Source organism: Salvelinus namaycush, chromosome 37 (assembly GCF_016432855.1).
Source record: "Salvelinus namaycush isolate Seneca chromosome 37, SaNama_1.0, whole genome shotgun sequence".
NCBI classification, from domain to species: Eukaryota; Metazoa; Chordata; class Actinopteri; order Salmoniformes; family Salmonidae; genus Salvelinus; species Salvelinus namaycush.
In genome coordinates this window covers 6,570,779-6,587,727 of record NC_052343.1, presented here as the reverse complement: position 1 = coordinate 6,587,727, position 16,949 = coordinate 6,570,779, and the positions used below count along the sequence as shown (strand labels likewise).

At 42.3% G+C, this 16,949-nt stretch overlaps 1 protein-coding gene across 1 annotated transcript; it reads left to right on the top strand.

Annotated features, from left to right (window-relative positions):
* Window positions 1-1,995: 1,995 nt before the first annotated feature.
* Window positions 1,996-16,949, top strand: LOC120030763 (protein lin-28 homolog A-like). The gene is made up of 4 exons (XM_038976183.1): window positions 1,996-2,026; window positions 2,850-3,022; window positions 12,616-12,800; window positions 16,730-16,949. The coding sequence occupies exons 1-4, from the start codon at window positions 1,996-1,998 to the stop codon at window positions 16,947-16,949; spliced, it is 609 nt and encodes a 202-aa protein (XP_038832111.1).

Below are 16,949 nucleotides of genomic sequence, written 5' to 3'. Positions count from 1 at the left end.
GAATATAATTACAAAGTTTATTGAATTCTGTCAACCTCAACCTCTCTCCTTCGTTTAAATCACTTGTCTTGGTTATCTTTTCGAACACGTTGTTTCAAATACCCACAGAGGGTCGTGGTGATAAGGATATCTAACACAACCAAATGTGGAAGCTAAAATGGTTTATCTCTTCCTGAAACACGTTTCCCTGTCATTATTATGTTTGACAGGATTGTAAAAAAGTTAGCTAATTAACACTGCAGGGCTTATCTTAACAGCATAACTTAGTCATTATAATAAAGTCTTATGACATGTTCGTTAATACCATTGGTATATTAATTAAATAATGTGCAGATATATAATAAATACAATAATAATACAAATAATTATATTGTATTATTATATTTTTACTAGATTTTAACCATCAAATGTTGTATTATTATATAACTACTAGGCTTATACCACCTCAGAGAAAGGTCAATGAGAGCATTAAATAGGAGAAGTTATTTGTTTTATTTTTGCTTCATTAATCATTCTACAAGGATAACAGTCAACAACAACTTAACATTATGTGATCAGTCATCATCGATCTGGGAATTCGTTTGACCAGATAGGCCTGTCTTTTCGTGCCACAATTCCAGAAGAGGTGTACGCTAAAGACAATTGTTTCGTTTGAGTCGTTGCGGTTTTATTTCTTTAGGCTATTCTTCGGACTTCCTGCTGAAGATTTGGCTATTAATTGAGTCAAAATCCACTGGCTACATCAAAATGCAGTGGTTTGATGATGACCGATCCGAACCTCTTCGTGGCCAAAGTGGCCATCCAGTCCCATCCCCCTCCCATGCGTCACCTCAAATGAACCACAACTGGTTTACTTACCTCTCCAAACCAACTTTTTGCATCCGTCCGCAACATTGCGACAGCAGCAAAATGACTGATTGCGATGGAACACATCGAGTATTCAACATTAACCCAATCACGTTACACTTAATCTCGTCACCCAATTTCGAAATAAAAGTAGACCTAGTTATAACATGGAGTTGTTTTCAATAGCCTATTATATCCTCTATTATTTAAGGGATATTTATTAAACATAAATTACGCACACATTTGATTTATACATTTCAAATTCAACATCTCCCATATATGGACCATGTTCGGGTGTAATGTTGTCTGGTGGGTTTGCAGTTGCCTCTGATCATTTGCGTTGTATTTTATTAGGCTGTGTGGGGTCGATGGCCACTAAATACGCACTCAAGACAGAGAGAGATGAAGGGGGTGGGGGCTCAGAGCTAGCGCCGTGATAAGCAGTGGTGTGGTGTGCGGTGGTCTCTCTGCATAAGCAACTGTGCGGTGGTCTCTCTGAATTGTGATTGGTCACTCGACATATGTGGGGCCCTCCAACATCAAGAACGTGCAATTAATCATGTAGGCTAATTGGGAATCACGTGGACATGACCGAGAGGGTTGGGGTTGGTTGGTGGTAGGAAGAAGATGCTCCCTGGTCCTTTCTATATTGACCAAGAGTGAATCCTGACCAGGGGAGGAATAAAGACGTGAGCGGGACCCGAAACGTCCAGGCAAAAACACAGGGGGGACAGGGACTGATATACACTAAAGACAAGCGGGACCGAACATGGCAGAAGGTAGGCCAACAATTTGGACTAAAACACTTTGATTGGTTATTTGGTTTGACGCTATAGAGCCAAGGAGTCTCTGTTGGCCATAGATGAAGAGGTTTAGGGGGCTGTGTTACCTTGCATTGTCTTTTAGATCTTGGGTAATTATTCTACAAATTCTTCCTTGTGACTCCCACCCCTCATTGTTTGGGGCGATAAGTTGCCAGACCCTTTTGTTTATTTCGCCCTCCCACTTTCCCACCGAAGTTAAGCTTTTGCTTTTCAGCGCATTTGGCATGAAAGTGGGAAACCGTGGGCATTACGCTGCTCGAAAGGGGAAAAGGATAGCCAACATTAACTTGGGTGATTCCTTTTACTCAAGGCGTGAATTGGCAAGATGGGTTCTGTTTCTAACCAGGAATTCACAGGTTGAGTAAAAATCTGACGATATATTGTGTTTATTGTAGGCTCTGTCTCTAAAGACATACAGAATGAATACCACAATTTAAAATTGTGTACAGTATGGAACTATTTTCCTTTTTAAATTGTCTAGTCAATACCAAAACATGCTTTATTTTGTTCGCAATAGGTTAACCCGACTTAAGTTATCGTGTTGTTGACAAAGTAAGGCACTTTATAAATGTAAATGTAATTTTTGTACACGAATTTTCAAATGTAGTCTTGTAAATGCAAATGAATTGGTTTTATTTTCACGACGTAACTTTTTTTCTGTCGCACAAACGCAGCTAACAAGAGGCACATATAATTCAGTTCAACGTTGGCCAGCCATTTAGAGATATACTAGGTTTCGTCGTTCGTTTCGTGTCGGCCTGTGTTGTTTCCTCACATACTAGTACACTTAATATATACTCACTATGAGTGTGAAATATATAGCTCCTACGTGTGAAAGATTGAAATATAAGATGGGAGAATAACAAATAATTCTATCCATAGATAGAATTCTAGTTTATTGTTATTACGGACACTTACAATATTGTTGTTTATGTATTGAAATGATTTGTAGATAGGTCTATATTTAGACCTATGGATATGATTGGTTATTGATCAAATCGTAGCATATCGATCGGTTTTGCAACGATTTCTCCTCGTTTTCTACCTAATGGTTATGAATGCGTGAGGAAAAACAAGGACAGAACAAAGCTGAATGGCAATTTTACGCGTACACTCCTTTCTTAGTGTTCTGGTAAATAGTAAAACGAACATTGTTTAACATATTATTCTAAATTACAGGAGTCTGCAAGACCGAAGAGGATGAAGGACCAAGTACTGAGGAGGACTCGGAATCTTTCCACGGTGTCGGCGTATGTAAATGGTTCAACGTGCGCATGGGCTTTGGGTTTTTGTCCATGACCAACCAAGAGGGGGTCCCGCTCGAGTCTCCGGTCGATGTGTTCGTCCATCAGGTAAGAGGGGCGCCTTGGTTTTAAAACGAACTGCCTTACCGTCTAATTCTCAAACCAAATATGTGGTGAACTATACATTGACACAGAATAACATATTCAGGCAGTTTTCTATCTCAAACGAACACGCGTTGCTGGCTTACCATGTGACCTCGTGGTCATGTACAGTGGGGTCCAAAATCATGGACATCCTTGATAAAGATGAGCAATAATGGCTGAATAAAATAAATAATTCAAATACTAGGCTATATTGTATGCAATAAAGAAAATATCAATTATATTATTTTATACTAATACAATTGCTCAGAGAAATACATATTATTGGTTATTGATCAAATTGGTTTGGGTGATTTGATAAATCAAATCGTAACATATCGATCAGTTTTGCAACGATTTCTCCCCGTTTTCTAGCTAAGAATGCTGAGGAAAAACAAGGAAAGAACGAAGCTGAGCGGCCCAGTGGTTTAAGGAACTGCATCTCAGTGCTAGAGGCATCACTACAGACACCCTGGTTCAAATCCAGGCTGTATCACAACCAGCCATGATTGGGAGTACCATAGGGCTGCTCACAATTGGCCCAGTGTCGTCTGGGTTTGGCAGGTGTAGGCCTTCATTGTAAATAAGAATTTGACTTGCCTAGTTAAATAAAAGTTTAGTTTAACATTTCACATAAATAATGTAGTCAAAATATTAATATTTGGTCCCATGTCTCTAGCACTCAATAACTACATCAAGCTTGTGACTTTACAAACTTGTTGGATGCATTTGCAGTTCATTTTGGTTGTGTTTCAGAGGATCAAAGATCATACCCCCAAGACATTCTAACCTCCCCTGTTATTGGTAATAGTGAGAGGTTATCATGTCTTGGGGTTATGATCTTTGACCCTCTGTAACTTGCTCACTCATCATTATTCACAATTCATTCAAGAGTAATTTTGACCCTTACCTTTATTTCTCTGAGCAATTGTATTAGTATGAAATAATATATATATTTTTTTTAAATCCGTGTACATACAATATAGCTCAGTATTTGAATTATTTATTTTATACAGTCATTATTGTTCATCTTTATCAAGGGTGTAAACAATTTCCAATAGTGTGTAACTGCAGCCAGCAATTCGGGCCGTTCCTGCATGTGGCCATTCCCCCCACAGTGACGCCTCTAGCACTGAGATGCAGTGCCTTAGACCGCTGCGCCACTCGGGATCCTATTGGCTGATAAAGGCACTGTATTATAAGCTGTCTTGTTTGCTAAATGAACAAACGAAGAAGGCAGTGGCATAGTGCATATAGCAATAGAAGCACAGTGACATATGCCTCATTGCGTTCATACTTGTGGCTTATTGGGTATGTGGCTTTCAGTTAGTTATTTTTGTCCACCAATCCTATGGTAGTGAATGTCATTCCAGTTCATCTGTATGTCATTCTAGTGCATTGCTTGCTATGAATTATATCTGATGGTGTTTGCATGTATAGGTAAAAATACAAATGATGTCAGTTTGGAACACTGCCAAGTAGAGATATTTGCTCGATCTGATTGGGTGGGCCTGGCTCCCTAGTGGGTTTAACGTTTAACCTGACCAAATTCACATAGAAATGTGAGTTAAAGATCTGTCATTCTCATTAAAAGCAAGTCTAAGAAGTGGTAGATCAGTTCTATGTGCGCAATTTCTATGCTTCCCATTCTTACGTTTTGTTTTTGCATTGTTTACTTTCAGCTTCAAACAGCTGAAAATACAATATTTTGGGTTATGGAAAATACATTTCACAGCTGGTTTAGATGGTACAATAATTCTCTACACTATACAGTGCACTCGGTAAGTATTCACACCCCTTGACTTTTTCCACATTTTGTTACATGACAGCCTTATTCTAAAATGGATTAAATAAACACATTTCCTAATCAATCTACACACAATACCCAATAATGACAAAGCAAAAACAGGTTTTTAGAAATGTTTGCTAATTTCTAAAAAAAATATTTCGCATTTGTTTTGCAAATGTATTAATGTTTTTGTTTTTTTATTTGTGCAAATGTATTAAAAGATTAAAAAACAAAAACAGAAATACTATATTTACATAAGTATTCAGACCCTTTGCTATGAGGCTTGAAATTGAGCTCAGTTGCATCCTGTTTCCATTGATCATCCTTGAGATGTTTCTACAACTTGATTGGAGTCCACCTGTGGTAAATTCAATTGATTGGACATGATTTGGAAAGGCACACACCTGTCTATACAGTATAAGGTCCCACAGTTGACAGTGCATGTCAGAGCAAAAACCAAGCCATGAGGTTAAAGGAATTGTACGTAGAGCTCCGAGACAGGATTGTGTTGAGACACAGATCCGGTGAAGGGTAACAAAAAATGTCTGCAGCATTGAAGGTCCCCAAGAATACAGTGGCCTTCATCATTCTTAAATGGAAGAAGTTTGGAACCACCAACTCTTCCTAGAGCTGGCCGCCCGGCTAAACTGAGCAATCAAGGGAGAAGGGCCTTGGTCAGGGAGATGACCAAGAACCAGAGGGTCACTCTGACAGAGCTCCAGAGTTCCTCTGTGCAGATGGGAGAACCTTCCAGAAGGACAACCATCTCTGCAGCATTCCACCAATCAGGCCTATATGGTAGAGTGGCCAGACTGAAGCCACTCCTCAGTAAAAGGCACATGACAGCCCGCTTGGAGTTTGCCAAAAGGCACCTAAAGGACTTTCAGACCAGGAGAAACAAGATTCTGTGGTCTGATGAAAGATTGAACTCTTTGGCCTGAATGCCAAGTGTCACATCTGGAGGAAACCTGGCACAATCCCTACGGTGAAGAATGGCTGGCAGCATCATGCTTTGGGGATGTGTTTTAGCCGCAGGGACTGGGAGACGGGATCGAGGGAAAGATGCAAACCTGCTCCTGAGCTCTCAGGACTTCAGGCTGGGGGCGAAGGTTCACCTTCCAACAGGACAACGACCCTAAGCACAGAGCCAAGACAATGCAGGATTTGCCTTCGGGACAAGCTTCTGAATGTCCTTGAGTGGCCCATCCAGAGCCTGGACTTGAACCTGATCAAAAATCTCTGCAGAGACCTGAAAATATCTGTGCAGCGACGCTCCCCATCCAACCTGACAGAGCTTGAGAGGATCTGCAGAGAAGAATGGGAGAAACTCCCCAAATACAGGTGTGCCAAGCTTAAAGTGTCGTACCCAAGAAGACTCAAGGCTGTAATCGCTGCCAAAGGTGCTTCAACAAAGTACTGAGTAAAGGGTCTGAATACTTATGTAAATGTGATATTTCAGTTTTTATTTTCAATAAATTTGCAAGAATATCTAAATGGGGTATTGTGTGTAGATTGATGAGGGAGAGAAGGATCTAGTCCATTTTAGAATAAGGCTGTAACGTAACAAAATGTGGAAAATGTCAAGTGGTCTGAATACTTTCCGAATGCACTGTACGTGTTTGTTTTGTCACATAAACTGAAATTAGGCGAACTATTCGAATTTTAGCAATCAGCAATTGGCGGCGCAATTTCTGCATAGTGCAGCTTTAAAAGTGACTTGGTCACTTTTGTACACATGTAATGCATGCCTCATTCACTTACGTTGATGTTTTGCTAGTGATGGCTGAAGTTATCTGAAGTTTGATGTGTTTTTACAATTTCTTTTGGCAAATAGGCTAGTTTTAAGGTGAGGAGCCATCCAAAACACTGATTTTTCCTTTTAACTGTGTTTTTGTCTTGACACTTGAACGTTCATTGCATGGTAATTTATTACAAGTGAAGACCACAGGCCTACCTATGAGGCAATGGGCTTGTTCGACATTGCAGGAAATTGCCAACTGACTAATCAACAAATCACTTTGCATCAATGATAACAACTCATTATTTGTAGATCAGTCAGATGCAATTGACCCACTACGCATCACAAATTTGAAGCTCTCGAACACGACCAGTGTCTTCTCATCCTCATGGTGTCCAGGTCCCATGAGTGTATTGGGAAACTATCCATCCTGACCAATAGTGAAGGGGAGGCACCCTTTTCCCTCCTAGTTTCCATGTGAGTGAGACCCTTCCACTACTAGCTGAGAAGATAAAGGCCTTAGCATCTCATTGAGAGAAGTCCACTTTAGCTGCTCATTCACTTCAGATTCCTGGATTATCTTGGCAAAAGGAGAAATGCTCACTAACAGGGATTTAAGCAATTTTGTGAACAAAATTTGAGAGAAATAAGCTTTTTTAACTAATCTGTTATTTATTTTATTTAACCTTTATTTAACTAGGCAAGTGTTAATTTGATGTGTTAAGATAGCCAGGAATAAATGTTCCTTAAAGGGGTCTACACAGTCTACCCAAACGGAGCCGAAGGAGGTCCGTTTGCGCCGTTCTCTACATACTGTGGTTCTACAGTGCCTTCGGAAAGTATTCAGACCCCTTGACATTTTCCACATTTTGTTACGTTACAGCCTTATTCTAAAATTGATTAAATTGCTCCCCCCCCCCCATCAATCTGCACACAATACCCCATAATGACAAAGCAAAAACAGCTTTTAAGAAAATTTTGAAAATGTATTGCAAATAAGAAACTGAAATATAACATTTGCATAAGTATTCAGACCCTTAACTCAGTATTTTGTTGAAGCACCTTTCGGAGCGATTACAGCCTTGAGTCTTCTTGGGTGTGACGTTACAAGCTTGGCACACCTGTATTTGGGGAGTTTCTCAAATTCTTCTCTGCAGATCCTCTAAAGCTCTGTCAGGTTGGATCGGGAGCGTCGCTGCACAGCTATTTTCAGGTCTCTTCTGAGATTTTCATTCGGGTTCAGATCCGGGCTCTGGCTGGGCCACTCAAGGACATTCAGAGACGTGTCCCAAAGCCACCCATGCGTTGTCTTGGCTGTGTGCTTAGGGTCGCTGTCCTGTTGGAAGGTTAACCGTTGCCCCACTCTGAGGTCCTGAGTGCTTTGGAGAAGGTTTTCATCAAAGATCTCTCTGTACCTTGCTCCGTTCATCTTTCCCTCGATCCTGACTAGTCTCCCACTCCCTGCAGCTGAAAAACATCCCCACAGCATGATGCTGCCACCACCATGCTTCACCGTAGGGATGGTGCTAGGTTTCCTCCAGACGTGACTCTTGGCATTCAGGCTTGGTTTTATCAGACCAGAGAATCATATTTCTGATGGTCTGAGAGTCTTTAGGTGTCTTTTGGCCAGCTCCCATGTGGGCTATTATGTGCCTTTTATTGAGGAGTGGCTTCCCTCTGGCCACTCTACCATAAAGGCCTGATTGGTGGAGTGCTGCAGAGATGGTTGTCCTTCTGGAAAATTCTCCAATCTCCACAGAGGAACTGTTGAGCTCTGTCAGAGGGACCACCGGGTTCTTGGTCACCTCCCCGACCAAGACTCTTCTCCCCCAATTGCTCAGTTTGGCCGGGCGGCCAGCTCTAGAAAGAGTCTTGGTGGTTCCAAACTTCTTCCATTTAAGAATGACGGAGGCCAATGTGTTCTTGGGGACTTTCAATGCTGCAGACATTTTTGGTACCCTTCCCCAGATCTGTGCCTCGACACAATCCTCTCTCGGAGCTCTACGGACTATTCCTTCGACCGAATGGCTTGGTATTTGCTCTAACATGCACTGTCAACTGTGGGACCTTATTTAGTGGGGTGGCAGGTAGCCTAGTGGTTAGAGCCCTAGTAACCAAAAGGTTGCAAGATCGAATCCCAGAGCTGACAAGGGAGAAATCTGTTGTTCTGCCCCTGAACAAGGCAGTTAACCCACCTAGGCCGTCATTGAAAATAAGAATTTGTTCTTAACTGACTTGCCTAGTTAAATAAAGGTAAAATTAAAAAATTAAAATAGACAGGTGTGTGCCTTTCCCAATAATGTCCAGTCAATTGAATTTACCACAGGTGGACTCCATCAAGTTGTAGAAACATCTCAGGGATGATTAATGGAAACAGGATGCACCTGAGCTAAATTTCGAGTCTCATAGAAAACGGTCTGAATATGTATGTGAATAACCACCAGCTGTAGACCTCTGACTGACAACATTTTAAATCCGATTCTACAAAAATCAGTGCATGCTCGCGTCGCAAATTACGTTCAGAAGTGTGAAGCACTCCAACAGTATTGGTGTATCTGAGCCATTATATGTAATTATAACTCTTTCCTCCTTTTCAGAACCACTGCCTTTTAGACCATTTATTTCAACTATTTGAACTTTTAATCTGTTGAAATGGCCAGGACTACAATCACGCTCCAAATGAATGCATTGTTCCTGAAAACCTTCCTTAAATATAAATCTATTTCTCAATAAGTAATTTGTATGACTAAATACTTATACTTATATCTCTCTTCTAGTGCTGCCACTCTAGATTCCAAGCCTTTTAAAGCATATGTTTGAATAAGTGAACAATATCTGTTAACGATGTAACTGGGACAATGTCCTCCTGAACCCTGTCCTTTGACATCTTAAGTAGTGACTTCTCCGCTGATTTCTTCCCCTAGCCATCAGGGTTCAGGTCAATTACATTTCATTTGAATTCAGGAAGCAAACTCAATCCTTGAAAAATTCGGAATTGGAATTACAGTTTACTTCTTGAATTGAAATGGTAGTGACCCCAACCCTGCTAGCCATTGTTAGGAAGGCGAGATCATGTGTGTCCAATGTTCATCCATGATGGATGGATGGGAGTTATGGCTACGGTGTATTATGGCAATGGGGCTTTGGCCCTGAAATGAGTCGCTGCGTGTCAGGTAGAGAACATGAACTCCCGGGGCCTGCTGGCCTTTGTGTGCAGGTGAACAATAGGACCACGAATCCCAATGAAGCATGCTCCTCTCGGCCGTGACCGAGCCCCTCAGCCCCTCTTTGTCCTAGCAGCAATCCCTTCCCATTGTCCTCTTTCTCTCTCTCCTCGTATGTCTTCATTCATCTACCCCACTCTGTTTTCTTCAAGCTAGTATGGACATAGCCTACAGTAGAGCTTCATATCGCCCTCCAATGCACTTCACCAGGTTGGTAGGGTTTAAGGCCATACTAGGAGTCTCCTTCCTCTTTCCACATGGTATGTTCTCTGTGTTGGGGGTGTGTATGGATGAACCTACCCACTCCTGTGGAGCAGGGGAGGTCACACGTGTGAGGGGAAGTGGGTTAACAGTCACTGGGGCCAATGCACAATGGAGCAGCTTTTCAAGGGGCCACTTCTGTCACCCAAATGGAGTTATGGATGACCCATCGTGTGTCCCAGATCTGCTTGTAACTTCACAGCAGATGCTCATCAGTGACCATTAAAGTATGAAGGAACGGTTCACTCTACTGTCATTTTCCTCCTTACAGATGCTATTGCATTGCTAGTTTTCATGACACAATAGATGCAGTTCTTTGTAGGCCATGTGGCTTGTATTTGAATTAGTGTCCTGGTTAAAATACGATCTATGGCACCAAATTTTGTGATGCTTTTATTTTCAAGCTAGCCTAATTGTAACTGTTTAAACCTTCCCCTCAAAGCAACTGCACAGTTACACACACGTTGTTGTTGATATTTGAAGCAATATGCAGAGAAGGCTGTCAAAGAAGGATAAATCAGATAGTGGCAGTTTCCCATTCACAGATTATTCCTAGTCCTGGACTAAAATGCATTTTCAATTGATTGAGCTTGCTTTTTAGTCAAGGACGAGGCTCAATCTGGCTCTGGGACTCCACCCCCTAGTCTTTTACATATATCCTTAAGATTGCCTCAAATAATATAAGATCGTCCCAGCCTGACAATGGTAGCCATTGACAGTTCTGGAGAGGAAATCCTCTGTGGTGAGCATGGCTGATGTCTTTCCTCTCCTAAAATGGGTCCATGAAATCAGACAAATGGCACTTGGTGCCTAGGAAATACCTAAATGAGGTGGCATAGCCATCAGTCTTGTCCTGACACTGACCTGAGCATGAGAGAAATAATTGGGTTTTTGGCTCTACAATTGTGGAATTCTGTTCGCAGCTAAATATTGATCACCCTCTAATGGTGAAATTCTCAAAGGTTAGTTGAAACTTCTGATAGGAAACACCAGGTTTCATTGCTAATCATATCAAAATCAATGATATCTGCTGCCTGGTTGCAGATATACCATACCACCAATCCAAAAGCTCTTTTGGAGGGTTCTTGTTTCACCCAGGCTGCCTCTGGCATTACCCCTTAATGCACAGCCCAATCCCCTTTTTCATAGCCTCCCCTTTCCTCCCCCCATTTCTTCATCCCCCCCTCCCTCATTTTCCCCTCCTCCGAGGCTCCAAGGCATCTCATGGCTGAACTTCTCTCTGCTGAACAGCGCTACCTGGGTCAACTGAGGTGAAGGCAGCAGAATGGGATCCGAAAAAGGGGTCTGTAGGATACTGTAGCTTAAAGTACTGGGTCGTATTAATTTGGCACCAATAAAACAGGATGGGACTATTTTAGTTTCGCGCTTCATAACGTTTCAAACGTTTTCTGTTGTGTGCCCTTATGAACATGAACCTGGTTTGAGGTTAGCATAGTCTTTAGCGTTAATCTAAGGATCATGGTGTTGATTGTGTCCATACTCTTGAGCTGTTGAATGCTTTCAGGCTTTGAGTTTATATTGATTCCATGCTAAATGTATCACATTTGAGTAAAACAATCAATCGATTATTAACTCTAAGCATGCAGGTACCTATCATTTGGAGTGACGATGTGTTAATTCTCATCTTATCTGCGTGTCTCTCTGCCAAACAACCATCCAAGGAATGTTTCCCTGAACCCCCCCCCCCATACCCCACCCCCAACCCTATCCCTCCCAGCAAGAATCCTGCAGTGGTGGTTAGTGTGTTAGTGGTTCTTTGTGATGTAGTTGGGAAGAGAGGTTGGGGGGTAGGGGACATTGTAGTGCGGAATGCCGGTCCTTTGGCAGAGGGGGATGGGTGAAGGTTATCACATCAGGTTTACCACTCAAACACAAGAGACTCACAGGCCACTGTGGCCAGTGTTGGGCAACAGACCAATGCAGACTAGGGAGGGGAGGACAAATAGTCTGTCTGACAATAAGAGGCTTTGTAGTTGTTGTTTATTTATGAGGTTAGACAGAATGATCAACAGTCAGGAGACTTAGGACAGATGCCAGATAGCGCCTATCTCTGTTAGAAAAGTTTGAAGATAGCATAGTGTTCATAGAGGGTCACTCCTCAGCGTCTCCCTTGGTTGATTTGTTAGCTGATGCTGCAAGGTTTTTGTGATTGCGTCGTCATTGATTTGTAGCATATCATGCAGCGAGACTTAAGATCTGTTCGTACGGATGTGTAACGACTAAACAATCCTCCAAGATATGTTTGAAATGCCCCTTGGAAAGTCCCTCTCTATGTTCAAAATGTGATGTTTGATATGACCTCTGAAAGGTTACAGGGCCATATTCACAAGAGTCTCAAATTAGGAGTGCTATTAAAGGATACGTTTTTCCTTTTAGATCATAATGACTAGAATTATATGGAGAGCGGGAGCTGATCCTAGATCAGCACTCCTACTCTGAGATGAATTTGGAAAGGGGCACAGGAATGAATGTGAAACTTCTAATAGTGTTCTGATGTTTCCTTCTACTGTCTTTCTCTCCCCTCCAGAGTAAGCTGCACATGGAGGGCTTCCGCAGCTTGAAGGAGGGGGAGGCGGTCGAGTTCACCTTCAAGAAGTCAGCCAAAGGCCTGGAGTCCCAGAGAGTCACTGGGCCAGAGGGCACACACTGTGTGGGCAGCGAGAAGAGACCCAAAGGCAAGAGCGTCCAGAAACGGCACTCCAAAGGAGATAGGTGAGTGCCTGCCTTGTATGCACACTCTGTACATCGAATGGGTACAAGGTATACACTAATACACTGAAACAGAAAGTAATTCCTGCAAATATTCAAAAAAGCTATTTAACACGGATGTCAGGTGAAAAAGAGGTGGTTCACAAAACGAAAATGGACAGAAAATGCCTTATCAGATAAGCAGCAATGTACTTATTCATCTCGTAGTAGGGGTCTAACATACTCAAAAGATGGTGGGACAAAGTATTTTCTTTATTGTGGTTGGATCTCACATCTGCAATAGTGCATCCATTTTGGATATGATGCAAAATGGTGTTTCCGTTTTATCCTGTTCTGTCCTCTTCTTTTCCTTGACCCCCACCCCTGGCCGGGGTTAGGGTCACACAGGCAGGCTTGGCGTGTGACCTGGATCAATAGCTGTTTAATTCTGGACGTCCCTTGTGGATTTAAACCCAGTGGTTCTCTCTTGAAAAACCTTTTCCAAACCTCTTCCACAAAATGTGTTTTTGTGGTGGTAACCTGAACTGGTAACATGAATGTTTCTGAATCACTTCAGTTGATGAATTATAATTATCCTGTCATTACAGTTTAGAACTAGTAAAATATGAAATATTTAATTCTAGGTGTTTTTTTATTTATAAAAAAAAGTGTTTGATGTTGAAATATTACTCATGTTAGTTATAATAACCAATCTACAAAAATAAGAGTCATTTGGGCGTGTCCCTTTAAAATAACTCTTAATGGTTCTTGGTAGAACCATTTTATCCATAAAGAACCCTTCTAGGAGCCTTTTTTCCATTGAGAAGGTTCCGAAGAACCCTTTTGCATGAAAAAGGTTCCATACCCCACTACTTGCATAATGCATTCCTTTTAAAATCCACAAATCCCTTCGCTTTTTCTCACCGTAAAGTAAAGTAAAAGTGAGAGGGCCAACATTGTGGGTCCTTTGTCCGTTGTGGATATTGTGATGGGTTAGAAAGGGGTATCAATGTGGCCTCCTGTCAATTGTGATTATGCCCAGAGTGTAGTCAGGGTGAGAATGGAGATTGTTACAGCCTCAAAGAGTCCTGGGAGGCCTGTGGTGAACGATTCACTCTCCCAAGATTATGCTGGTCCTTATAAGAGGATTCATATGGGGCCAACTCCAACATTTTCAATGGAGAATAAGATCAACTGTTTTATAGTATGTATTGAAGATTAGTCAGTACATAGGTCTAAGATTCTAAACAATTTTTGTCAATGATTTTCATCAATGGCATATTCAATATTCTTTATTAGGTGGCGGTGTTTGCATGGGATTAGAAACAGAGGGCCCTGGCACTCGTTTCAACAGTGTTATCTGGACTCTCCATATTTCTTCAAATATGGCCATAGTCAGCCACAATTTATTTTCTGATTCCACCTTAAGGTGTCCATATTCTTCCGTGCTGAAACAGTTCGGAAAAGTTTGTGCATATATTATGATGACATTTTGTGATGTTTTTGTTCATTTTGGACTTCGGTAAGGGCTTTTTCGGTTGTTCGGCCATACGAAATGTTTTCTTGAGACAAGCTGAAGTCGGTAGCCGAAATCTACGCCCCTTCGTCGGTGATTGGTCAACAATAAGGGTTCGTCAGTAAAGCCTTTGTTGTCATTCAACGAGAGACGACTCGTTTTCATGCACATTTTTTTTTATTGAGAAATACTGCACCAAACATCTTAGTTAGATGTAAAATTGCGTGACTAAGATCTCCTCTGCAAAAACGTCAAAATTAATGACAGATTTCTTGCATTATCCTAGATTAATTCAGACTATTTTGAGGAAGTGTACTGGCTACGGCGACTCAAAATGGACAAACAGTACTATTGCGACTTTGAAGGTATTTCAAGGGAGTGTGCAATCACACGCGTTCGGTTCGCCACGCCGACTTCAGCTAGTTGCCATCCGAACTGAAGCATGCTGACGCCTTTAGTAGGTAAATATGATGCAGGGAGGGAAGAAAACCCTGTCCATTTAATTGATAACAGATGTAGGAGCCCGGGAGGGGGTTAGAGGTCACTGTAACCATGGCAACCGTGTATGACTAAAATGTCGGGGGTTGGGGTTGCGGGGGTTAGAGAGGACTGCGGAGGTCAGAGTTGGGAGATCATTGCTGCAGCTGTTTAGACAAAGGACCACTTCCCTTTTCCTGCTCACGCTCCCTGATCGATGTTGAGACAGTTGGGCCAGGCCAGAGCTTCTGTGTTGGTACACCTTGACACCAACCCAACGGCCAGTGGTACAAGCAACTGTGGTACAAGTATAAGCAACTGACCTCCCTGAGCCTCCCCTGACCAAGCCTCATCTGCATCATTTGGGGAAGGAGGTCTTCAATAGCGCCTCAGTGGCATAGCAGCGGTGACAGCCCCACTCCCACTGCCCATCTGTCAGCCGCCCCTGGACGCGTGGCTATTCTATAGGTCCTGTTTAAACCGAAGCTATCAAAGGAAGGCTACTCTTATGGCTACCATTGACCTTAACCCTTCTGCATGGACTGTGATACTCTGTGTACTTTCTATGGAGAAGGAATATAATTGATGTAGCTAAAAAGACCTCATTGCAGCAAAGTACTGTGGATAAAGAATGAAAAGGGTGGTTAATTTGTAGATGGGAGGCCATTCAAAGTAACAAATAGCCTACTGAAACATACAGAGAAAACATGCTTTTATAAATAGCGTACATCCTGTATTCAATTTGCATTTGCACAGGTGGTAGAACAAAGATAATTTGCACTTTTTAACCCACTTTTAATCATCCTATTCTCATAAAAAGGATGGTCATAGGCAGTGCTAGAGGCGTCACTGCAGACCCTGGTTTGATTCCAGGCTGTATCATAAACGGACGTGATTGGGAGTCCCATAGATCGGCTCACAATTGGCACAGCGTCGTCCGGGTTAGGGTTTGGCCGGGGTAGGCCGAATTTGTTCTAAACTGACTTGCCTAGTTAAATAAAGATTAAATAAAATAAATAAATAGGCCACAGCATGGAACTGGCCAGATTTCTTGGTTTGCTGCTGCAGCACTAGCCTAACTGGCATATGCTGCCCTCTTGTGGATTGCAGGTGACAGCGCATCTCACTCAATACGAGATCAGGGGCCATATGTAGGGAAAGGTCTGACTGTACAACTGAATGCATTGTTGTACAACTGTTGTACAACAGAATGCATTCTACTGAAATGTGTCTAACACATTTAACTCAACCCTTCTGAATCAAAGAGGTGCGGGGGGCTGCCATCGATATCCACGTCATCGCTACCCGGGGAGCAGTTGTTGTTGGGGGTTAACTGCCTTGCTCAGAGGCAGAATGGCAGATTTTTACCTTGTTGGCTCGGGGATTCGGTCCACCAACTTTTCGGTTACTGGCCCAACACTCCTATCAAATGTAGGATCTTAATTTGAGCCAGTTTGCTAAAGCAGGAAAATAATCCTGCAGCAATAAGAAATGTAAATTATTTTGTGGATTACAATTACTGGACATTTGTGTAGGTGATGAGATACATTTTTTACAGGGAAAATCAAGTCTGAAATTTCTAAGTGGAAAGGACAAACTTCAGAAGCCTTTTTAAACCTCAAATACACTACAAGTTTTTTGCATCGCTGGAAAGTTCTCCTGCAACTGGGTGATCAAATTAAGATCCTACATCTGTAGGATCAGGTCCTCACTGTCCATACAATCCTATTCATTGTGATATAAAGGCTAAGCTGATCCTAAATCAGGACCACTCTGCAACGCTTGATACATATGGCCCAGTCCTACATTTATCAGCCTGGTTTAGGGGATCAGTTTGAGCTGAGGTGCAGAATCGCTCATCTTCATCAGATAACGAGTAGTTATTTGAGAGGGGATTTGTAGATCAGTCATTCTGTGCAGTGTCTTCAATATCAAACACGCACTTTGTCTTGTTTTTTAGGTGCTACAACTGCGGAGGCCTGGACCACCATGCCAAGGAGTGCAAGTTGCCGCCTCAGCCCAAGAAGTGCCATTTCTGCCAGAGCATTTCCCACATGGTTGCCAACTGCCCAATCAAAGCACAGCAGTCCTCGCCACGTTCTCAGGGAAAGCCCTCCTCCTTGAAAGGGGACGAGGAGGAACAAGGCCACTCGCCCCCGCCCCCCGTGAGCTCCGATTGA